The sequence below is a fragment of the Numenius arquata genome, chromosome Z (assembly GCF_964106895.1).
Source record: "Numenius arquata chromosome Z, bNumArq3.hap1.1, whole genome shotgun sequence".
Lineage (NCBI taxonomy): Eukaryota > Metazoa > Chordata > Aves > Charadriiformes > Scolopacidae > Numenius > Numenius arquata.
This window is the reverse complement of record NC_133616.1, coordinates 53,105,837-53,131,756: the sequence shown is the minus strand read 5'-3', so window position 1 is coordinate 53,131,756 and position 25,920 is coordinate 53,105,837. Positions and strand designations below refer to the sequence as shown.

Below are 25,920 nucleotides of genomic sequence, written 5' to 3'. Positions count from 1 at the left end.
ACTGGCTTCTTATGAGACTGTCATTCCTAAGTCATTTCTGTTCAGTTGGAAATGGGTCCCCAAGATCACTTAAGACAAAAAATCAGATAGTTTCTTCAATAAACACAAGATTAAGACCAGAATTCCTAGTATTTGTTTCTTACTTGAGAAAAATCTATATTAATATAGTATCTGTTACACTTTTAGAGTGTTCTTTTGAAGTATCCTATCATGAAGACCTTGCTGGTCTGACTAATTGATTCCTTACTCACAAATACCGTCTTTTGTAGCTCCTTTGTTGTTACTGAAGAAATAAATTCTATGAAATGAATAGTCTATGAAATAGACTACTAAATATGGAAGTATACTGCACTTCCCATGAAAAAAAACATTCTCCCACAATGAATTTGCTTATAGGCAGTGCATGAAATGAAAATGTGAGGTCCTGATCCATTCAGCCATTCCCCTCATGCCAAAAAACAGTTTGATGATAATACGCTTGATGTTCTGAGAAGGGCCTTCTGAAACGGCAAATACTGCTCTTTGCAACTACTGTGTATAGAGGAAAAAGCAGTTATTTTAGTATATGTGGTTTAGTATTGTGGTTTACCAAGTTAATACAATAAATAAATAGTCCAAGTAGCCTTTTCTTAGGCAGAAAGGAGATTATAAGGCTCTCACAGCATAAATGTCTACTTGTTGCACAGAGTTGCTTGACTCCACCTTTTGCTATATAAAAGAAAATGGTAGGTACATGGGTAATGAACCAGAACAAAAGATGCTAGAAATACGGTCTCAAAACTTTGAGTAGGACAAGGTGTTTTGAAAACAACACCATCACAATCTGTTTGTAAAAGCACAGTCTAGAGTAAACAACCTGCCAACCAGCACTGGAAACAGTGCTGTGTTGCATATCTGAGCAATACAATTCCTTCAGCATTCACACATCATCATAAACAGGCAGGCTCATCTCAGCTCTCGTCTTGGCTGGCTCACCCTGGACCCCTTCTCAGCCGCAGGTGCTGCAGTCCATTTGCTGACAGTGGTTTCAGAGCGAGTGTAAACACCCCTGAACCTGTTTTCAGCACCATCTCCACAGGGATGACCCTGTTCGCTACGGAAGCGATTTCAGCGTTGTCTACACCAGTGGGCTCCAGTTGTTTTCGGCACCTCCACAGCTGCAGCAGCATCTGAAAACAAGAACAGATGGAGCAAGAAACCGCTGCTGGCCAGTGGCAGGAGCAAAGCCTGAGGCTTTTAATCAGCAGCATGTTCGTTGGGATTGTGTGGGGTTGAGCCTGACAAAGAAGTTGTAGAGGTCCCTGTGAAGTGAAAGCCAATACAGGTGCTAATACCAGCTTTCCAGGGATGGGTATTTAACAAGATCACTACAGTGCAAAATAAAGCTGAAATCAGGGGGGTAAGACATTTTTACTCTTATTCAGTAACATAGATCAAAATGCTTTGATTTTGCCTTCTATCAAAGACACAAAAAGTCTTCTATCATGCCCAGCAATATCATCTTTTCATGACAGAGTTATCTTTGTTGCATTTTTCTCAACTGAATATATCTGTGGAGGCAGATCTCTCCACACTGGGTACTTACCAAAGATGTGACCTTGGCTCTGATAAGCATAATCTCCCTTCCTTAACAAACAAATAAGTGATTACAGCAAATCAGCTCCAAATAATCATCTGCATATCCTCAAAATATACCTTTATTATACAAAAATCACTCCTGTGTGGTTTACTTAAACAAGATACTAGTGTTTATGCCTGACACTGGTCCTCTGCCAAAGTGATTTTCTGGAAGTCCCACTTGTACAAGAGCAGCATCACTGATCCTTAGATCTAGAGGTAATTGTGGAAGACTGGAATTTGAAAAATACGAACAGCTTTCAATGCACTTGAAACTCAGATGGATAGAAGAGGTGGAGAATTGTTCTGAACAACATGCATTTGCAAATAAGAAGGCTCTTCGGCACCTGACAAGTAAATGATGAAATCATTTGAAGGAAAGTCACGAAGAAGAAGTCTAGCCCCTGATTGGCAGCAGGAGAAAAAGAGCAGGGGATTCTTGCAGCATTGCAAACTCATGGAGAGCATCAGAAAGACAGGCAATGCAAGTGAGATGTATTCAAGGAAGCAAATACCAGGTAATTCCAGGTTATATGCTGAGTAGGTGCGGGTAAAAGAAGGAGGAAGAAAGAAGATTGAAATCTATAGAGGTTTAGTGTGGTGGACAGTCATTCGTACTTATGTCTGAAGCACAGGAGCCTGTATTGCTATGGTGATATTTTGGGAGCCTGAGCTCTGCCCCAAAATGGGGGATAAAGGTGAAGGAAGAATTGACAGACAGCAGCAGAAGAAAAGACGGGCAAAGAACAGAAGAGAAATTCTTTCACTATGACCAAGGAGTAATCCGCACTGAAGTTTTCTGCAGAAGAGCTTATAACTGAAAGGGCGGACAGCTGTGGTGCTTCAAATTTTGAGAGCACCTCTGTTTTCTCACCTTATTTATTGACTGGACTGACTATTTTCCATTTGTCAGCCATGTTGAATGTACTTCCTGCCTTTGTGTTTAAGTTTGTCTTCTCCCATTTTTGGACCTTTTTGGCTTTTCTGTGATTGCTGTTTTAACTATTCCCCTTCAAAGGGACTTACTGGAAGACACAACATGTGCTTACAGAAATAGGGAAATCATGATATTTTCATAGATTTTACGTGATTGGTGAAAGCAACAGTGTAAATTGCTGTTACACACTGCATTGCAGATTTTAAAAAACTCTATCTGGTCCCTTCATGAGGTAGAATAAACAATGAGCTGATGCACATTTTTGCTAGCCCTGATTCTTCTTTCTTTTTCAAAACAGACAAGAAAAAAGACTTCCTAGATTTTTTCCTCTGGTGGATTTTTGCTGTAAATTTTGCCAAGTGTTATCTTCTGGGAAGGTTACACTTTCTCGGACCTTTTCTGATCATTTTTCACTAACACCTAACCAGGAGGTCATTTAATGCACTTCCATCTCCATAGGCCAGCAGATGTCAGTCTGTTAGTGCAGCAGTTTTGGTGTACTATTGCTTATCACGTTTTTGCCCTTTAGGTGCCAACCTGGATTCACTGGAGCAAGATGTACTGAAACTCTGCCCATGAAAATCCAAAACCAAGAAAGTATGTTAAAATAATCTGAACTTTGCTTTCTTCCCCAACTACAGCAACAAAATCAATAGTACTTGGTGTTTTCACAGTTCAGCTGGAACTGGCCTCTTTACACACTAATTTATGACCTGATTCTCTAAAGTAAAATCTGTACACCATGGCATTATTGACCTCCAAAATGTTTCTCATTTGTGTGATTTTTGATCTTTCCATCCATTTGCAGATGCATTTGTATTGCACACACTGGCAGCTTTCTTGTTTGGGAGACTGCTGTAAAGTGTAACCCTAAAAAAGCAAACTTATGAAGATGAGTGATATACAGATCTTGTGTCCTCGCTGCCTTGTGGAAAGTGCATCCTAAAAGCAATTTGGGAATTTGGAATGGTGAATTTCTGTCTCACATCTTGAAACACACTTTGATCTGGATTGGTTTGGTTTTGGCTGGCTTTTTGGGGGGGGGTGTTTCTTTTCATTTCCACAGAGCAAATGAGTTGCTCTCAACACATTGATCCATTTTGACACGCTAAACCGAGATTCAGTTTCTGAAAGTGAACTCACCAAGTCTTCTCAGTTCACACTGAAGGAGCTTCTTTCTTAGCATATATTCACCTCTTCTCTTTTCTCTGTTTTTTCTCTACCATTTTTTTTTGTTTGTTTTTCCTCTCAGGTGCCCAAATGAATTTACTGGTGATCGCTGCCAAAACTACGTAATGGCCAGCTTCTACAGTACGTCCACTACCTTTCTGTCTGTGCCGCAGTAGAAGCATGCTCAGTCGGTGCTGCTTTCTTGTCGCTGCATCTTTCCTCCAATTTTTTTTTTTTTAATCTGTAACTAGATTTGTTGCCTAAGGCCTAATATTGATTGTCTCTGCCTTTTGCATGAAAATGATAACAAAAAGCGATTGCAATACTCTCCTGGATTGTTTGGCATTGAGGTTATGCGGAAATGCAAGACTTAGGAATGCTGTGAAATTAACACTGAATGGTGTGATACGGACTCCCCACTGACACAAAGCAGTAAAAGTACAAAAATGACATTTTCAAAGTCTCATATTTTACTTGCCACAAAAAGCTTATGAGCCTCTCTACAGGGCAGTACTCCCCCAACAAAGGGACAGGTAGCTAATCCTCTGCTTGCGTATGAGATTTGTATTTGGACCTACAAGTTAAAGGTAATTGACATGCTTACATCGTTTCTAATGAGCACATGCCAAACGGGATCAAAGTGCTCTTCCTCCTCATTGTCCAAGTTACAGAAGAAAGAGCACAGAAAGAAAAAGAAGGGGGGATAGAAAGCATAAAGAATGGGGTCTGACATATTTATTTGTGGATAACAGGTGCGAGAGATCAAGTATTTCAGAGCCAGATTAATTGGCCAAAAAAATGTACCACACACACGCACACACAGAGGACTCTGTCTGTGTCAGACTGCTGGTAGAATCAGCACTGTAGTCACATATCTCATAAGCTTTCCCATGGAGGGACGGGTTAATTATTATTACTTGTCAGGGAGGAAACAGAAAGTACACTCAATATTTATTTTCTCTCATTGGCTATAGCAAATTGAAAGGTAACATATAAGAAAATTGCTTAGATCTTACATTTTAATGCATGTGTACTCTTCATAATTAATTGTCGCTGGCATCAGAATGTACTATGATCTAAGAGCAGTATTATAGGAACTATTTTTTTGATGGATTACTTGCCAGCACAGAAAGATTTCAGAGACTATAGGCTAGCTTAATTTAATTTCCATTAGTATACAGGACAAAAAGCTGTTAGCATGTGCTGGACATTTTGGAGCCTGAAGAGATGCATAGGTTCTCTTTTATAATGATGGTTGAAAAATGTCCATACATAATTCATACTACCCATCATGGAAGCTGCCCATGTAAATCCCAAGAGTGCTGACTGGAGACCGGACCTTCCAGCATTCAAGTGTGTATTTTATGCCCTTTTTTAAAAGCTTTATTAGCGTGAGTTATTTTTAAAATGCCTCTGGTAACAACGGATTTGAAAACTTTTATGCTGTTACAGTGTTTAAGTTTACCAAATGTTAGATTTAAATGGCCTTTTCTGTGTATTGTGGTAAAAAGTGCAATTAAGGTTTTCATATCTTAGATGAATCATTTAAAAAGAGGTGGTGTAAAAATGTAAGATCCATTTTTTGCTGCTGATTTCACCCTGAAAACTATGGAAGAATTGTATGTTGATGAGAAATTCATTTTACTACCCATTAAAAAAAATAAAAAAGGTTTAGGTGGGTTTTCCTTCATTAGTTTTTTCAGTTTCCTAACTCTGGTTGGGATTTTTAAAGTAATCTTTGGATGGTAGACACCAGGCTGAGATTTTCTGAAGTTGCCTCCATGGAAAAGGCGTAGATTCCCCTGCCCTACTGCAAGAGTTATGCTAAACTGCAAGTACCTAAGCTGGTCCAGCCCTCCTCTCCTTGAAAAGCACTGGCAGGAGAGCACAACACTACCTACCTCAGGCTACTCTGAGAGCCCCAGGCAATGGCTATGAGATTCTGGCACTTCTGCTTACCCTGCATCTGCGGTAGAATATCAGGTTTATTAAACTGCTACAAATCTTAAAATAACACTTTTGGAAAGGGTCCAGTGAGGGTACATTTGTATTTAAGAAAAAAAAAATAATCAATGAGTAAGCATTTATATGACTTTTTATTATTACACACAGTGCAGACCAGAGCATATAATTAAAAAGGGGACTTAGAATGAGAGTTATCTTCAGGCAAACGTTGCATTTGGAGCTTCAAGTCAAGCTTATATTTTGCATCTAGAGTTGCAGATGACTAACTTAGCTCTGTAGATACTGCTTTTGCAAAGTACAGAGCAAATTGGGATGTTAAATGGCATAAATGCCAGTAGGAAACAAAAACGTACATGTGAACTATACAGTGCTATCTAATTTTATGTGCTTTCAGAAAGGTCCTTCTTCATTTGGAAAGAAAGGATTGATGGGGTTCCACACCAAGTGTGCGTACTGCTGAGCTGTTACTGTCTTACGGCTCTGTATTTGGCTGTCGAGAAAAAGTTAGCCCTAGAGTTGGTATTTTTTTAAGAGTCCTGACATTACAAGCTTTGCTGAGGGCCTTTTGCAAGATCAAAACAAGGCTAATGCAGAGTGTTCTGGAAATCTCCTGTCCCAACAGAAGGCAAGACTAACTGGTTTATCTTGACAGTGGTTTGGTTAGCCCTGGAGGATTCACTTTTCATGATGCACTAGAAAAGTGTTGAAAATGGACACAGGAAATTAGGTGGATCTCCATTTTAAGAAAGTTCTGCCATAGAAATGCCTTTCCTTTCTGTCAGTGGAAATGTGAGCATAACTGGGAATGGATGTGAGGGAGACTACTGGAAAGCACATGTTTAGGCTGACTGTCCCTTGGCTTCCAGCTTTGCAAACACACCAAACCATAGGATAACCTGTTGTGACTGAGAAGTGACAGCTCTTAGATTCTCCCCTGCCACAGTTACCTCCAGCACTGCAGCTGCACAATTTTTCCCCTTCAAGTGGTGCTTACCACCACTGCAGACCAAGGAAAGCTGAAGAACAAACTGTGCTAGTTTTGCTCATCTCTGGAGTCTGGCTGGCAGACCCTGTAATGTCCTTCCCTTGAGCACAGTTGCTACCAGGTGTATTCCCCAATACCCTTGCTTTTTGCTGCAGCAGTTTTGACTTTGAGGGTCGTGATCCACCATTGGTCCCTAAGACACCAGAAAGTGGTCCAAAAAAGTATTGCAATACATGCAAATATATTTGCTGTATTTGAATGTTCACACATTCACTCCCTTGAAGGCAAGGAAGCAAAGCAAATGGAGGAAAATAAAAGTAATGAATTACATTTAAAGTTTTGGCTAATTTTTTTGTAGCTATGCATGAGAACTCTTATAGAAACACTGTGCAGAATGATCTCTGGGTTAAGAAACACTGGTGGAGCCTTGGTTTAATAGGAGGTTGAGAAAACTTCTCTAGACCATAACCACAGGTAAACTCTTTGTCCTCCCAAATACCCCAGATGGGCCAAGGACCCCATCCAAACGGCCAATTGACTTGCTTGCTTCACTAGTTAAGAGTTATATATGTATTGTAAATATAGAACAACTTGTGGGGCATGAGCCATCTCAGGCATGAGCTGAATGTGACCCCTGCCTTCCTGAAGGACAAGTATTTCAGCATGGGACACCAGTTTAAACTGTGACCATTTCAGCTCTGCCATCCTTGGTGAGCAAGAGAGACAAAGGGAAATTTCCGTTTTGATGACAAGCCCTGTCTCATATCGTCAGGAAGAGACTGGTCGAGAAGTTAAAGGGGGCAGGAGTTGAGTAAAGCTATGATATTCTAGAGGGATGACCAAAACTGCTGTTGCTCTGTAATGACCTCAGTTTTTCAGTCTTTCCATGTAAACTACAGATCTTCAAAAGTCAAATTTTCAGCAATTCTATTAGCTCAGTATTTCTATGTATACTCTGTATATTTCTTAAGTGCTCACATCTGTATGATGGTACTAGACAATCTTACCTGAAATTTCCATTTTCTAAAGCCTTTTAGCACCCTAAATGTTCACTCTTTATGTGCTGAGATCAAGACTCCTAAATGATATGAACAGATTTGAAAAATGTCATTGTCCGTCTTCTGCTCAAGGCTAAAGAAGACATTTTTTCACTATAAACCGCTCACTTAATGCTCATTAAATGCTAAAATTGCTATGACAAAATACTCTAATTAAGAAAGGACAATTCTATACTTCTGAGACTCGAATCAGTTGTAGGGTAACACTTTTACAGGAGCCATAGGACTTAACATCCCAAGTTCAAAATTGATTTTGGAGCCTGAGTACCACTGAAATGAACGAAGATTTAGGATCCAAAGTGGATCCTAAGCCTCACAAAGAGACACAGCATCCCAGATCCTGAAGCAAAGTTGGCCGACAGGTAGGGTTTTTCCTCAGTGATAGTTTGGGGAATTTTAGTTTGTTTTCAAATCAAATTACATGAAAAAGAAACTTTTTTAGAATTTATCATTACCCACAGAACACATTTAAAAAGAAAACTAAACAATGACTTAAGAAACATGGCACCTTTATACATCAGAGGTGAAACTGGTCTCCCTGAACCTCTCTGCTACTGCATGCAGTTGATCCAAATGGGTCCTTCCTTTGTCAGGTGCAAGGTCGCCACACAAACCTGCAACTGTGCTCACCCCTCACTGGGCAGCACCGTGTCCCCAGGCTACTCAACCCACCCAACTCTATAGAGTAGCCACCCCAAAATCCTGGGTGCCCAGCAGCCGTGGTGCACCACTCACAAACACAGCATGCCGTCCTCGAGGACCTGTTCCAGCATTTCCAGGCATCATACTCTTGTTCTGTAGACCCTGGACCCTGGCATGCTACAATATATCCAATGAGTTGTAGTTGTAGGCCACTTTTTGGAAAAAAAAAAACTGCCTCCCAAATATTTTATCTTCCAATACTGCCCCCACAAAAATCACATCCAGAATGAAAACTGAGTTGTTAAAATTAATTGTATTTCTTCTTAGAGCACCGGGAAAAATATTCAATAGAAACCACATTGCATGTAAAAAGTATGCAACACTATTGGGTTAAATAGGAAAAGGTCAAAAATAATGACCTGTTTATAAAATTAGAAGTGTTGGGATATTCTGCTTGCTTTTAATCAGGTCTAGGGAATGTAGCTAGGAATACTGAAGATAAATAAGAGCTACATGGCATCTAGGTTTGGATAAACAATGCATGTTTCTTCAGCATGTTTTCTTGTTAGGACTTTCAGCCAGAATATATTCCCATTCTAAGTACCAGCTTCCCATTGAATTAATTGAAATAGAAACTGCATGATACGAATGACTTCCCGTAAAATTAAATTACATCCAGGCTAGGTGTCCTACCTATAAGCAAGCATAAGTACAACAATATATATGCATGGGCATGTCATTCATTTTATTGATGAGTTAACCAAGCTTTCTATGCAACTAATGTATATCGTTAACAGTGTTCATGCAGGCGTGTAATACTGGCTCTTTAGGAAGAGACCTGGATGGATTCCAGTTTACTTAACCCTTAAAATGGTACTGATTAGTAGGAAAGAATTGGCATCCCCAATGTCTACAAACTACGTAAAAAATCCCTTTGGTCAGAAAATTAGGATTGGATTTAAATTTCACAGCACACAAGGACAAAGTGAGAGCTACCACTCATGGTGTTGGCCCTGTGGGAAGGGTCTCCTAGGGTACCTGCCAGGGGCAAAACTTGTCTTCTTCCTCACCACCGGCTGCTGGGGCCTGAGAGTGCTAATTTGGGTATGTGATCCTTGTAAATGGCATCAGGCCCTGCACCCCAGAGTGCATCCAGCTTCTGCTGAGGCAGCGCAGACCAAAGGCAGGGGAAAAGCCATTGGCTCTTTAGTTTCAAGAAAGGAGAGCCCCACTGCAGTCAGTTCACAAAGCTGAGAAGGCTCCCACTGCTGAGCAAACAGTCCCAGCGACCTCCAGGTTGCAGCCCACAAGAGCAAGGAACCACATGCCCAGGACAGGAGCAGGGCCAGAAGGGAGGGCAATGCATGACACGTTTGCAGGGGAATGCCATCCCTGTGCTTTCATGGTTCCACCTGAAAACTATCAGCCGTTTCATGTGGCGTCCTCAGGCTGGAGCCCACTTTATCTCACTAAGATCTCTAAGGGTTGATGGTTCCTGCTGTGTTCCCTGCACTGTGGCTGTTCAGATCCCCCATATGTATTGTGGTGCATAACCCTTGCAGAAGGTCTGGTCATGTAGCTTACAGAGGTGCACTTGAGCACTGTCTACATAGCCATATGCCCCTTTGTCCTGTTTCATGTGCAGACACAGAATAGCCATGATTCTTACATGTGATTTATTTTTGAGTACAGTGTATTGCTCTTTTCTGAAACTTTTTCCTTTTTCTTTCTTTTTTTGTCAACTTTCTGCATTGGCAGAGCATCTTGGGATTGAATTTATGGGTATGGACCAATCATTCCTTTTAGCCTGCAGATTTTAGAGCCTGAGAGATAAACCTCTTTTTATTTTTTTTTTCCCCACCTCCCCTTTTCAATTCCTAACCAATTTCTTTATGCTTTAGAAGGGATCATACAGCTATAACAACCACCCTTGTCAAAATGTTAGCAGAGATCAGCTCACTAAAATGGTAATAGTGATAGGATATTCCAGACCTAAGGAGTTCTAGGAACTACTGAAGTAATCGTAACATAGTGTACATTCATTTTTCTGCTGTGTAATTTTGACTAGTTTTGACATTTGCTTTTGCTGAGTTCTTGCAGGGTTGCCAGATTTTGGAAATACTGTAAATATTAAGCAAAATTACTAACTAGGCCATAAAAAAAAAGATAAACTGTTATAGCCACTGAAAATTCTGCAAACTTACAGTTTTGAGCTCTGGTTACCAGGTAAAGTTTTATGTCTTAACCCACAGCTAGATATGTAAATCAGATGCATATACATATGTGTAAATGATATACATATACATATTTATTTCTAGGTCTATAAATTAGAAGTGAACTGAAAGTTTTTTAGAAATTTAAGTAGAGGTTTGCAGCTAGACTCCAGTTTCTCAAGTCAGCAAATATATTCAATATTTCTAATACTAAACTCATATTGCACTCAACCAAGAATACTGGCAGTGGGTACTATCTTTACACTTCAGCTTAAATATAATAGAACTAGGTCTTCTAAGTTCTCTTCATGAATAGACTGTACTTACCTGACTAACATTTGGTAATCAGGAGTACAGATAATGCATCTCTTGAATAGGCTAACTTGAAATTGAGGTCAGTTTTAGTATGAAATCTTCTAAAATTGTCAGCAAATGAGAAGAACCAGGTAGTGTTGCTTTTCACACAGTTTTAGTTCATGTTCCTATTAAAAATGTCCCCACAAAATGTCACTAATTTAAGCTGCAAACTGAGGAAAACCCATTAGAAGTCCAGATTTTAAAAATCTCTCACAACCCAGCTTAGTATTACTATTATTATTATCACAAGATAATATTAATTTTCACTCATACATACTAGAAGATATATGCCTGCATTAACATACAAGAAATTAAATTAAAATCCATTAAAAAACCAACTTGCAAATTTTGCTTTATATATGAAGTTACATCAATAGAACCACCTCTTGAAATGAAATTCTTTTAAAAATGCCCAGAGATCTGTAAGAAGAAAAACTTCAAAACATAGCAAATTTAAGACCATATGTATCATCAATTATGTGTAAATTAGGGTGACGTGAAATTAACGTGCGTGTTCAAAAGGCTTCACATAGAGGGATTTAATATCTTGGCTTAAGTCTCATCTTGATTTGATTTTCCTAGCGTTCCGCAGGGGGAAAAAATGTATTCAAATGATTTTTAATACTTAACAGGCTAAAACCTTTTCTAAATTCTCACTGCACAGACATTCCTCTATGGACTTTTCCCCAAGGCTGCTATTAATTATTTTCAAGATCATTTGATAAACACTGTAAACACAGCACGTGCTATTTGTTGGGCATTGTCAACTGGCTCTGTAAATGTTAACACCCTGTAGAGAGGGAGGGCACTTTTGGGGCCATACCCGGTATAACTGCAAGTGCCCCACGGGAGTTCAGTCCCTGCTTTGCAAAACTCTTCTGGCCTTAAACAGAGGCTCACCCTCAAGGCACCACGCCACCTGCAGAGTGGTGGCCTGGATCTCCAGTCACATCCCAACCACTAGCAGCCCCTGCCACCCACAGCAGCCCCTTCAGGACACTTGGGTATCCCCCTACTGTCCTAGGCAGCGAGACCCTGTTAGCCAGGAGTACAGCCAGATTTACATGGGAACTTGCTGGTTTGCTGGGCAAGACATGCCTGGACACATGTGCCTCCCCAGGCAGCCATTCCCCCCATGGCTTGAGGGAGGGCACGGCAGCGACACCGTTCATGCATACCGTGTCAAGCTGGATCGTCCTAAGGGCCTCCTTTCGAAGGGCATGGGAGGAAATTAATGCAATGAAAGCAGACCCAGGGGTTTACCTCTCCATGTCCCTCAAGACCTTCAGTCCCAGAAGACGTGCTGGTGTGAGGAGCGCTGCTTAGGACTGTACCCACAGCCCGGGTCCCTTGCTGCACCCCAGTTCCCCTGCAGTGGGTGAGAGCCCAGGAGCGTCCAACACACAAGGGGCAAGCCTCAACCCACTGGCAGCCTTAGCAAGGCCATCACTGGCCAGCCTGGCTCATTTGCAGCACCCTCAGCCTGGATGTCAGTGCAATGTTTCCCTGAGTATAAATAACCCAAGAAGAATGTCCACTGTTAATTAATCTTCCTCCTCTCCTTTTCCCTCCAGAAAAACAAGTTGATATGTCCTTATTCATTTTGCTTTCACAAGCTAACAGCTGACGGCATGAACAAAAAAAAAAGAATCATTCAAAGCCTTTCAAATTCGCCCCTAAATTGCTTAGCGCAATTCTCCTGTTTCCTGTGACATCCTCGTAATACACCATTTCCATGGCTAACTAATAAGCGCTTTCAGAAGGGGCAAAACTGGGAAGGGGATCAAGTGCCACTAACTAGCCTAGGCGAGGAGTTATGCTGTATGAGAAATCCCTTCACACTCTGCTTCAACCTTTTTTTTTTTTGTCCCCAAGCTTTTCTTCACTCTTTTTTCCAGTATCAAGCATGCTGTGCCAGGCCTGCAGTTGACTTCACATCTCTTTAACCTTGTCTTTCCCTATGTTTCACTTTCCTCTTTTTCTCTTTGTCTTTGTTTGATTTGGAGTTTCAGCCCTTTCTTCCTTCCCTTTTTTGACTTTCTGTTCTTGGAGTTACAGTTTTGTTTTCTTTAATACATTTTTGCAGCATCCTTGTTTTACAAAACTCACTTCTTCCCTCCCCCCCCTCCCCTTGTTAATAATCAGTGCTATTAATTTTGTCTGACAGTGCTCATGACCTGTTTGCTGGTGTTTTGGTTTAGAGTGGGTTTGGCTTGTATCACAAATTCGTTCCATGGAAAGGTGCATTGTATCAGAGAAAAGAAGATTTCTTTTTGCTTTGTGCTTTGTTGAATGGAATATTTGCCATTTGCCCACAGCAACTTCAAAACTAAACTAGATTAGCCCAGGAAACACACTGGAAGAATGACTGCTCCCTCTTCAGTAGAGAGCATTTTCTCCTGAACTGTCATGGCATTTTTGACAGCACATCATTTAAGTGCCTGAGCTTGGACAGAGACCCATGACATATGTGAGAGACCGTTGTGTGTCTCTGTACGTCCTGGTGAATTGCCCCACAGACCTTTTATGTTCATTTAAGTCCCTTCCGGCAGGAATAATGCTGGCATTTATCCCAAAGATAGTGCAGTGCTGTGCAGCTTTTAGTCATTCATTTATTTTTAATCACCTGATGGTATTCCGACTGTGGTCAATATTGCAGTCTGACTTAAGGCCACCCTTCCAGTATGGATCCTCCAGGGCAAGTTTTCTGGACTGTCTGCTTAATCAAAAATAATACTTGAGAAAAGCTAGATACCCATTTTTGTTCCTAAAAGTAGGAATGCAAATCTGCATCCATAAAGCACCAACACCGAGCGTGGCTCTGTTTCAGTGCTCCTACATAAAGTTTCCCCAGGACAGTATGCAGCGATGCTCTCTGCCAAGCGTGAGTGAGGCTGGAATGCATGGGTAGCTCCAACCCAAACATTACCAGTGCAACAAACATCTTTATAATAGTGAAATATCTCTGATGGACGAGATTGGTAACTAGTTGTCATCACTGAGCAAGCTGTCACTCTAGCTAGAGCAGTTCCTTTGTTGGACACAAAGAAACACAAGTAGAAACCCAGCACTTCTCTGATACAAGGCACTGCTGATTGTTGATATTGCTGTGTTTTTGGAGGAGCACTGGAGAAAGAGTCTGAATTTTATGACCAGAGCTCAAAAACCTATCTTCCTTTGCATTGGTGATATAATTACAAGCCAAGCTCATGTCTCAAATATAAAAAGTTATTTTGAAATCTCTCCTGTAAAGACAACTGAGATATAAATTGACATGGGGCAGAGGGACATTGGATATGAAAACAATCCAAAAAAGATAATAAGAAAATAAATTTCTCTTAAGGCCTGTAAAATTGACCTTCATTCCAGCTGTCTTTGCAGAGCAAAACTTCCAAAGCATTTGCAAATACATGTTATTACTTTAGTGCATTGCATTTTTATTTCCAGCAAATGCTGAGTGTTTGTCAATTGTGAAGTTGTTTCGTAGATATTACTCCTGTTGACTTAAATAAAAAAAAAGATTATTTTTGACTGTAATTGTATGGATGATAACTCATGCCCAGTAATGTGTTAAGAGCTTATGGTGTAGTCTCATTCTCCTTGCAGTCAATAATGAGTTTGCCTGAAGTGTGGTGGCTGTGTTTCGGTGTGGCTGTTTAAATCTGTGCAGTGGTTTGTAGCATGCCAGCTGTTGACTGTGTGCTCCTTGCCTAGCCATCCTCCATGTTATGACCTTCTCTGTTTTTGTCCCTTTCTAGAAGCTGAGGAACTGTACCAGAAACGGGTGCTGACCATAACTGGCATTTGCATTGCTCTTCTAGTAGTTGGCATCATGTGTGTTGTGGCCTACTGCAAAACCAAGTAAACTTTTCTCTTCTTTTTTGTATCTGTGGTTGTTGGTCAGGGCCTTCCCTGTTGACTGCAGCTTCTAGTCTGCTGAGCATAGTGTTGTTTCTGGGTTTCTCCAGAGTTCAGCTGAAGAGACAAACCTGTGGCCAGGGTGCTCTGGTCCAAGCTAGATGGGTGCAGGTCTCCATGACCATCAGCAATGCAAAAATAAGACAGGTATCCAAAAGGTCTTTCACGCTTCAAATGTGACTCTAGCAAATCTCACTGACTTGCAATTCTTTGTCTATCACCCGTTCCAGCTGGTTTCCCCAGCTGGAAAGGAACAAACCCCAACACTGGAATCATGTTACTCTCCAGCAGTAAATTTTAAATATCAGCCTAGTTTGTTTGTACTCAAGGCAAGATTAACGGTTACTAAACACCAAAGGCCAAAGAACTGAACACAAAAGCACTCCCAATGCAAAAGTAGGCACTTAAATGCGTTCTGTGAGTCTCTGTAAATTACTGGGGGTGACTCTCAAACACGCATGAGGCACTCTGGACCGTAAATTACACTGAACATCAGCAGGATTTGTGCTGCCAAAACTTCTGGCTGCTCTTGTAAATCTCCCCACCAAAACACAGAAAACCCATATCATAAATCTTCCACATTGGGATAAACCTGATTTACTGCTGCAAGGACTGATTGGCAGTTGGGTTATTGGTTTTCCTTGTAAGCCCCACAAATAATGGATGTGTTAAAAGAGGGGGAGAAAGGGAACCATTTGCCCTCCTTCATGTTGCTCCCACCCACAACCTTGTGGAACGAGTGGGGAATGACTGAAACAGTAATAAAGAATCAGATCAATACTGCTTTTAGAAATGACAACTAGCAAGCCAGGCCAGCTAATCAATCTTTCCATCTACAAAGTTCATCAAAATCAACCAGGACATACCCATGAATGAAGTACAAGTCCTGAAGTATGGCTTTCTATATAAGGAGCCCCCAGAATCCATCAGGGGTCTAGATGCTTTGTCACAGTTTGTCCCAGACGTCAGCATTCACTGCTAGCCAAAAAGTGAAATGTTTTCAAACACAACTGATGAGAGTGAAAGTGAGCTGCCAGTTCATGGCCCTCCAAATGCAGCAGCAATGCCAGACTGCTCTCTCTGAGATGTTTCCCCATGCTCTTTCCTCCTAATAGGGGAAACCCCAGAAACCAGGGGAAATCCTGGTGTTAGGAGAACACGTTAAATAAAATGTAATGGCTTAGATGTTTTTGGTCTCTTTGCAAGGGATACTGCTAGTCAAATGCTAAAGCAGTATCTTCCGACAGTCTTAATTCAGCGGTGCTTTATTTGCAAGTCATTTACATTAAGGGAAAGGCTTCTCAGAATAGGTGAAGTACACTTTAGCTTTCCCATTATTCTTTCTTCTTAGTTCCCTGGAATAATTTTTTTTTTTTTTAATTAAGTATCCTTTTACCAGAGGATGAACAGCACACATGGAAGCATGCAAAATGCAAATACATTCATCACTGAAGGTGGGAAGTAATGCAGTTTCCTCGGGACAGGTTCCTGGGCAATATGTGCTAGTATTTCAGACCCATAGGTCATCACCTCTTTCTCTACCATGTCAGGGAACTCAGGTTGTCCTCACCTCCCAAGGTCTCCAAGGTCTCATGGAGAGGTGCTGTGAAATCAAGTTAAACCCTTGTCTGTGTTGCTTCTCAGCCCTGGCGGGTTTTTAGCTATCTGCTCAAATATCTGCTGGCACTGCAGTCTCCATCCACCTTGAGCACCTGTGTGTCCTAAGATGATGCCTGGTTATCCTCCAAACAGAAAGCCCACATGGACAAGGGACTGTGTCCTGCTGAGACAGGAGCATATCCAAGGCAACCGTGTCTGCTTATGCCATTTATATGGAGTGACATAAATTAAACGTCTTCCTCTATCCAGGCACATACACACAGAGAAAATACATAAAATGCAGTGTGTCGAGTTGTATTTTCTTTGTCTTTAAGCTTCCTTGGCTATCAAGCTTCAACATATTTATAGTTTTACCCTCCCCCTTCCTTTTTGGAAAGCTTGAAATAGTCCCCTTGAGTTCAAAACAGGATTGAAAATGGTTATATCTTAAACTGTCCTACCCTGCCAAAACTATCTGCACTTCTGCATACAGCTTAGGGAATTGTGTGTATTTTAGCTCTTGCCACAGCCAAGGTCATATGCACTCTGCAGTGCTTTGGATCCTGCATCCTCCCTTCATTTTCCTGGATTCTGTGGCAGGATGGTGGAAGTTCTCCAGTATAATCAGACAAAACTGGGGAATATTGATAAATTAAGTATGAAATTGAACAGCTTTTTACCCAGTTACTTATTTTGGTGTTCTGTTCAGTGCATTCTGCATGGCCTTCACAGCGCCAGGTTTTACTATGCTACAAGTTTTGTTACTGACAGCTTGTAGTGATCTCCTGAAAAGCTCTCTTGAGGAGAGTTGGAAAGATTAGCAACTGGGGAAGGAGCAGCTGAGGACGGGACACAGTAGAAGCATCCAAGTCAGCCAGACACCCTGCTGTTAGTGCATGTCATTGGTGGATGTTTCTCCTGAATGCATTAGCAGCTCTGGCTATCTACCTGGTAATCATTAGGTTCTAGAGTTAATCTGTTGTTGCTGTAACGAAACCTTCCAGAGCTGCCAGGATAGCTGCAGACACAGTCATACCTCACACACTCACCCACTTCCAGGGCTTCTTCTGCACCCTTCACTTCTTCAACACATTTATGTATTTGGAGTGTATTGTTTAGGTAGGGGACGAACCCCACCAAGAAATGTGTAGCTGCCACATAGCAAAGATCATGGCACGTGCCGTGTTTTCCATGGCACACAAACCCTGAGGCGAGGCCACCTCAGCTGTCTGTGATGGATGGAGAAGCATAACTTGGTGTGCTGTCAGAAACATGGCCATGGCCACGATGATGGTGTCAAGCTGGCTGGGTTAAAATCTCTTCCCCCTCCCTTCTGAGTGCAGAAAAGAGCTCCTCCTGAGGTGGATCATGGCTTAGAAATGGCTTCCCTCTTCCTCACACTTTTTCTCGTCCCTGTGTGGCCTGCTGACTCCTGGAAGGGTTCCCACACATCCTTCCCCCTCTGCAGGTCCCCACAGCTCCAGCTGCAATTAGACCTGCGGTCTTCAGAGTTACTCTGAGATCTTGCAGCGGTGGGGAAAGTGCTGGCAAAAAAAGTGATGTTATATTATTATCATCATCATCAACATGCTGAAAGGTGCAGCTGCTTTCCCTTTGTCTAGTAAAATCATTTCCGTGTTTCATGCACAGGAAGCAGAGAAAAAAGCTGCATGACCGCCTTCGGCAGAGCTTGCGCTCGGAAAGGAACAATGTGATGAACATGGCCAACGGGCCACACCACCCCAACCCGCCGCCTGATAACGTCCAGCTGGTGAACGTAGGTTTTACTGCCTGCATTTCAACCTAGGCTGCCAGTGCCACAGCTTTTAAGTTTCTGCCTTAGGCTGGTGGCTGAATTCTCTCAGCTTTCTCCACCCGGAAACACTTACAGACTTTGCAAAATATATGCAGTAAAATGAGATAAGTTTCTGCAGATGGCCAGTTTACTGGGGCATGTCTCAGAGCTGCAGCTGTGCCTGTGGATCTAGGACACCAAAAGCAAGAAAATTACATGAGAAAAAAATGCTAACAGCTCTACAGCAGGGCTAAGTGCTATAGAGATAAATTTCTTCAAACACACATGCCTTGCTCTTCCTACTTGCCTTGGCCTGATGGTTGGTGAGTAGGGGCAGCCCCATTGAATCAGGAATGTGACATTATGAACTCAGGGGTAAAAGTCTGAATAAAGATCTCACCTGGACAGTAGCAGTGGCTGAGGAGATGGGGCTGGGGTAGATACTCCACCAGCATTCCCCAGCCATTTGTCAGAGCAGAGCGGAGAAGAGAGTTACTCTTCAGCTAAGCCCTTGGCCAAGCCCCTTGGCCTTAATGGCTAGGGCTCACAGTGTCTGTAGCTGCTTCCTCCTCTCCTCCCTTTCCCAGGGAAGCCTGCTGCCTGGAGAGAATGTCGGCTTCCTGCCACCGCAAGCCATTCCCACTCTCCTACTCCACATATTCATGACAGCTCATTGCAGGGGTGAGCTGCTAAGTCAATGGCAGTGCTCCCACTGACCTTGGTTAAGGCCAAGACGCCTTAACCTCTTTCAGAAGAGCTCAGCTTCCAATATTTCCCCTCAAAAGACCTAAATCCATGGTCAGATTATTAAAAGAGGGAAAACCAGGATTCCCCACTGAGGAGAACTGAGCGTACTACCAGTGACAGCATTGCAGGGGAAAAGCTGTGTGGGAGGTTGGGCACTGCACACCTCCAGGCTCGTCTCAGGAAACTTTGGCCCATTCTGCAGATCATCCCCTGATGAATAGGCCTGCCCTGGTGCTGCATCCATGGGCACTGAAAATAGCCATTTCCTGCCCAGATACTTACTCTGCAGAGAACAATTGCTACTTGTAACTATTGCAGTCTTCTCCATCAGAAAATAGCATTTTTGATGTATCTGGTAGTAAAGGGGGGGTTGCCTTTCCAGGTCTCTATCCATTTGGACTTCTCATTCCCTCGTTAAATACATACGTTGTTTAAAGCCTGATTGGGGTGTAGTCCTTTGCTGATTTCCTCATTTGTTTCCTCCTACTTTGAGTTTAGATGGGGTATGTATGCAGAGGTGTACAGGAATGTGCTCCAGTATGTCGATGTGATTCCTACCTGTATTTAAGTGACAAAGTTTGTGCTTTGGCCTATGTGAAAAAACTGCAACTTATTGGGGAGGGGGCAGGGATTGGAAATTGTGTCTGCAAATGTGCTGTGAATTACAGTTTGTAAACCTGAGGTTTGTCTGGGTTTTTTCAGCAGTACGTTTCAAAAAACGTAATCTCCAGCGAGCATGTCATCGAGCGAGAAACAGAGACCTCATTTTCTACAAGCCACTACACCTCAACAACACATCACTCCGTGACAGTCACCCAGACACCCAGCCACAGGTACTGGAGGGGGAAGGCAAACAGCACCTATAATATCTGATCTGCTGCTGTTGCAAAACTGAAAAGATGTGTAAAAAAAAAAAAACCCAGAAAAATCTATGCTCCCTTCGCAGTGTTTTCATATTAAGACTAACATTATTTGATAATTTGATAATTCTCCTTACAATTTTCTTTCCAGGAATTTACAAAGATCTTTATTGAGTGAATGACATTCCAATACTGTTACAGTGAATTTCAGTATATGTAGTCTGCTAAATCAGTGACAGTCCTGGTGACTGGAAAGCCCTCCTTCTCTCTCCTTTTATCCACACGTACAAAGTCATCTTGATACATGCGGATTCATACAATTCACAAAACTCTGCAGCCCCAGTTACCAATCTGAAGGTTATGCTGCACATCCCAAGCAGCAATAGAGCTCTTCCTCTCCCCTGGCTAAATATCTGCTCATCTGCCTTTGCCACCAAAGCCCCTTCTCATGCTCCCCTCCCTTCTTCTCCATTCCTGGTTGCTGCTCTCTAGCTGGAGTAATGGCCACACCGAAAGCATCCTTTCCGAAAGCCACTCAGTGCTCGTCAGCTCCTCCATGGAGAACAGCAGGCACACCAGCCCAGCAGGACCCCGGGGACGCCTCAATGGCATCGGTGGACCACGGGAAGGCAACAGCTTCCTCCGGCATGCGAGAGAAACCCCTGACTCCTACCGAGACTCTCCTCACAGTGAAAGGTAGGACACACCACCTCATTGCTTTCGGCTGGCGAGGCTGGGTGTTCCCAGATGGTTTCAAAGCCTGGAAGCACAGGAGGAAACCCAGCACCACAGCTGTTCATGTAGGTCATACATCTCCTCATTCATAAAGGTGGAGAGCTTGGTAGTAGTTTAAAGTTCACCAAAAGTATCTCTTTTCTTCTTGCCTCTGCTGGATTTATTCCTAATAGTCAGCAGTTCACATTTGGATAAGCTCCACTGAAGTCATTTGTCAGAAATCTCAACTGTAAAGTAAAAACGGATCTTTGCCTAATTACCGGTTTCGTAGGAGAAGCAATTGAGAAGACTGAGGGATTTAGTGAGACACAAAAGGTGGGGAGAAAGATGGGGAAATCAGTGTATTGATTCATAGAAAGAGGACTCCTAAGCGATATAGGAATTCTGTCACCGCTTACTTTCTGGGCGATTCCAGCTCCTAAACACGCTATGTCCTTCAAAAATTCTCTTGACACTTTATTAAATAAAAGCGAGGAAGACAAACTGCAAGCCATTATTAAATCAAGAGTAGTTGTAAATAAAGCTAGCCAGGAGTTTTCCAATAAAGTAATTTTTTTTCCCTGAAAAGGCTGCTTCATCAGTACCTAAGGTCTGCCTTGAAATGCATCAGTTGTAAGAAAACTTTTACTGAAAAAGTCTTCTCAGCTATAAGTTAGGATTTCACCTAAGCATGGTGAAAGCTAAGAGCATGGGATGGCCGCAGAGTAGCAAAAGAAAGACTGAGAAGAAAGAAGACATTTGAAAATAGTTTTCCTCCCAAGAAACAGAGGCAGAAGAAAAGGAAAACAAAGGGTTACTGGACCAGTTCTCTGAGCATTGTGAAATCACAAGGGATTTGATCTTGTGGGATGTCCATGATGTCAAAAATGCAGCCAGGCAATCCCCAAGGAGACCAAGTTGTGTAGGAGACAAATTGCAGTTTCCAGAAAAATGAATGTGCAAGTGCAGCAAAAGCCATTGCTGTGGTACTCTCTCTGCTACACAAAGAGCTACTTAGCAGCGGAATAAGGCACCACAGCTGAGGGCTATCTAAATAAGGCCTGTATGACCACTAAAGATAGTGAACTGTCTCTCTCGTTATAACAAAGTTACCTGTTGTTTACCATGGAATTTAATTTCTAAGTATGTGGCTCACATGACACAAACAGGCACGGCCCCAATCCAGCAGAGCACTTCAACAAGATCAAGTTTTAGTCGTGCAAGTAGCCCCGATGAAATCAGCGAGATTACTCACTCAGCTAGAGCTCAGCGCATGCCTCAGTGCTTTGCTGGATCAGGACCTACAGCAGTAAATACTGCATGGTCTCCTGCCTGGGAACGGTACAGGACGCACGGCTACACGCCCGCTGATGGCAAGTACTACAGCTTAGTATATTTGGGCGTCTGCATGCGAGAAGAGAAGGTCGTTTGCACTGTCTTCCCGCATTGCCTGGGACACCCAGAGCATCACTCTGGTGTGAGCTGTTTGGATTCAGGGGGAGGGATGCAGGGGAAGGAGCACGTACTTTCGATGGTTCTTTCGATGAGAAGAAAGAAGGTATTTCATCAATTATTTGGTTTCTTGAAGATTATGCTACAGGTGAAAAGCAGCAACATTTCTGTGATAATTCACCAGGCATGAGCCTGAAATGACCATGAGTTTGGAATACAGAAGATAGTTCCCTGGGCATTACATTAGGCCTCATCTGTTTTTAGCAAGCAGGAAATACATGGCAGATTATTGCTGAGATGGATCGCCTCTATCTCTGTGTGTATATAAGGGGGAAAATGAGAGTTATTTGCAACTAAAAATGACTCTGAAACATAAAGGAATGTATGAGCTGACAGATTACTTCCTGAAGCCATCAAATGTTGCTGTGCTGTGAATCGGTAGATCAAGGCTGTGCTCCTTCCACCCTCTAGTCTCCAGCTACTTCACCATTTTGAAATGAAATAGAATAGACATTATGAGGGTTTCTCTTGCGTTACCCCACCCTTTCGTTGGATCCCATGCCCTGTCACCTGTTTACACGAGCAGAGGACCCAAACACCTATATTTCAGAACATCCTTAACCATCTTAGAGGAGATAAGATCAAAAAGCACCATCTCTGCATGAAAGGCTGGACGGTATGATGAAGTTGGCAGCCTGTAACCAGTTAATGCTTGTTGCCTGGCTGTGGATACACTCTGATCCCTTTTCACTGAGCCACCGTGGTTTACCTCTTCTTGGCCATGAAGCTGGGTAAATCTCTCACCGTTTAACCTTCCTTTTGGGATGGGCTAGAGCTGCATGTGTTTGGCTCCTGTGCCTCAGCTCGCGGGCAGCAGCTTGTTAGCGCTGCCCTATTATGGTGTGGGGGAATACACCAGAAATGTGCAAATGCACAAACACCCCAGTATGAGTGACCTGACACTGATGGAAGCGTGAACAGTATGCTGAACAGGTTTTACTAACTTAGGGCACTAACTGAACCAGTTTAGCTAAAATCCAGTGTGTTAAGATGTACATCTAACACTGTATCAACTGGGGAAGTAGAAAGGCTTCACTTTTTCAGACAATGCCTATTGAAAAATGTGAAAGGGATGAAAGAAAAAATAAAGAATGACCTCATTCATCCAATGCATAAACCTATTCATTGCCCTCTGCTCTCACTAGCAACCAACTCGATAATTCCCATGCATAACTAGTTTTGGTTTTCTTTCTCCTATTCCTGAGTTGATGTAAGTCAATGTGCCTCTACTGAAACCAATTTACTCCGCTGCACATCAGTTCAGAATCTGTCCCAGTTTCTTTTATCCAATACCTCTGTTTTAATCAAGTGTAACTTGTGCAACTGAGTCACAGATTGGATCAGAAAGTTGGATTCAGATTTATTTTAGTAGTTTCAGACTCAGATAAATAAATCACTAATGAAAAACTAAATGAACTTCATCAGTCATAGCCATGTAACTTATCTCAATGGGCCTGTGTAAGAGATGGAGCTTAGAAAGATTTTTGATTTGGACACAGCTGAAATTCAGGCAGGTGAACTTAGGATAAGAAAAAAAGCAAAGCCAAACTATGCAAAATGTCATGGTGGGCACTATGCCTTTGATCAAGAGGTTTCAGGCAGAAGATCCTCACCTGGCATAAATCTGCATGACTTTATAGCATCTCATGGAGCTCCACTTAGTCAAACCAGCTGAGAGTCTCACATTTTTTTGTCCTCTTCCTTTGGGACAAGCTCTGTACTGGTGCCTGAGCTTCGTTTTCAGAAATCACCTTTGACCACTACCCTTCCCACAGAAACTAATGAAGGAATAGGGGCAGACCAATCACAAACACTAGGCCAGACAGTCCTCTCTGTCAGCATTTGTTCCCACATGAGGACAAATAATGCTCCATGTTTCTTTGCAGAGAGACCTACCAACCAGGGTAACTAGCACCCAAGGAGTGGAGCAGCACAAAGCTACTGGGATGGTGCTGCAAATCTTCCTTGGACTACCCACAGTGATTAAAATTAGCAGAACCTGACTCTAGATTTTGTCCAAACTTTGCTTTCCTCCTTAGCCTGAGACAGTCTGGTTTCCGGAAGAGGGTGAAGCCGAAGAGGACTGTCCCTCGGTTCCCTTCCTCTCTCTCCTTCTGTCTGTTTGTGAGCACCCCAGGTTCTGGTCAACTCCTGCCAGAAGTGTAGCACCTATTTTCTTTTTGAGAAAATACTTGCAAATGCATTTTGTTTCTGGCAGCCCCCCTGTCTCTGAATCCCATTCCTGGATTCATTCCAGGAAGTTATTCTGGCAAATAATTTACAGCATCTCCATGGCTCTTCTGAGGCAAACGGACCTGGGGGCTTTGCCGTGCTCCTCCTGCTCTCAAACGTTTTTGTCCAGAGTCCCAGATGTCAGCAGTTTTATAGGATTAATAGCAACAGGAAAGTTTTCCTGGTAGCCCTGTGTGAGGATGCTGGGGATCTTATAGGATCCTTGCCTTTTCCCTCCTAGCTCATGAAAGCAGCTGTGTTCACGTCACCACCACTCCTGTGCTCGCAACCTTTCCCCATCTCTTTTCTTCAGGTATGTCTCAGCTATGACCACACCAGCTCGCATGTCACCCGTTGATTTCCACACTCCAACTTCTCCCAAGTCCCCCCCCTCCAAAATGTCGCCACCAGCTTCCAGCTTGACCATCTCCGTCCCTTCGGTGGCAGTGAGTCCCTTCATAGAAGAGGAGCGACCGCTGCTCCTGGTGACCCCACCACGGCTACGTGAAAAGTACGACCGCCACCTTCAGCAGTTCAACTCCTTCCACCACAATGCCGCCCACGAAAGTAACAGCCTGCCACCAAGTCCTCTGCGGATAGTGGAGGATGAGGAGTATGAGACCACGCAGGAGTATGAACCAGCACAGGAGCCTCCAAAGAAACTCACCAACAGCCGGAGGGTCAAAAGAACAAAGCCCAACGGCCACATTTCCAGCAGGGCAGAAGTGGACTCTGACACGAGCTCCGAGAGTAGCAGCTCTGAGACAGAAACCGAAGACGAAAGAATAGGCGAGGATACACCGTTCCTGAGCATACCAAACCCCATGGCCACCAGTCTGGAACCAGCCACTGCCTACCGGCTGGCTGAAAACAGGACTAACTCGGCAAATCGCTTCTCCACACCAGAAGAGTTGCAAGCAAGGTTGTCCAGTGTGATAGCTAACCAAGACCCTATTGCTGTATAAAACATAAAACACATAGATTCACATGTAAAACTTTATTTTATATAATGAAGTATTCCACCTTTAAATTAAACAATTTATTTTATTTTAGCAATTCCGCTGATAGAAAACAGGAGAGGAAAAAAAACTTTTATAAATTAAATATACGTATGTACAAATGTGTTATGTGCCATATGTAGCAATTTTTTACAGTATTTCAAAAATGGGGAAAGATATCAATGGTGCCTTTATGTTATGTTATGTTGAGAGCAAGTTTTGTACAGTTACAATGATTGCTGTCCCATAGTATTTTGCAAAACCTTCTAGCCCTCAGTTGTCCTGGCTTTTTTGTGCACTGCATTATAATGACTGGATGTATGATTTGCAAGAATTGCAGAAGTCCCTCTGGTCGCTTGTTGTAGAATCCCCAAATCAAAAAGCCCTGTAATGGCACTCCCACCCTACTCACCCCACCAGAAACACACACACCACAGGATAAAAAAAAAAAAAAAAAAAAAAAAAAAAAGCTGAAAAAAACAACAAAAAATATTTTCTTCTATAAGGAGTTTTATTTGCTTTCCGTATATGAAATGAGTTTTGTCTGCTCTCTGCCAGCCAAAAGGTTTGCTTCTTTGAGCACTGGGATAATAGTAGATCC

At 42.5% G+C, this 25,920-nt stretch overlaps 1 protein-coding gene across 3 annotated transcripts in view; it reads left to right on the top strand.

Moving 5' to 3' along the window:
• The window catches only part of NRG1 (neuregulin 1), a 100,958-nt gene extending 75,523 nt beyond the window's left edge, over positions 1-25,435 (top strand). Inside the window, exons 3-9 of one of the 3 annotated variants that reach the window (XM_074165994.1) lie at positions 3,807-3,865; positions 10,133-10,156; positions 14,703-14,805; positions 18,112-18,238; positions 19,706-19,836; positions 20,356-20,559; positions 24,635-25,435. In XM_074165994.1, the coding sequence (XP_074022095.1) occupies positions 3,807-3,865; positions 10,133-10,156; positions 14,703-14,805; positions 18,112-18,238; positions 19,706-19,836; positions 20,356-20,559; positions 24,635-25,286 (1,300 nt within the window). In that variant the 3' untranslated portion in view covers positions 25,287-25,435. Of the gene's footprint in view, positions 1-3,083; positions 3,152-3,806; positions 3,866-10,132; positions 10,157-14,702; positions 14,806-18,111; positions 18,239-19,705; positions 19,837-20,355; positions 20,560-24,634 lie in introns of all 3 variants that reach the window. The other 2 variants (XM_074165993.1, XM_074165995.1) reach the window with 2 other exon arrangements.
• Positions 25,436-25,920: the final 485 nt, after the last annotated feature.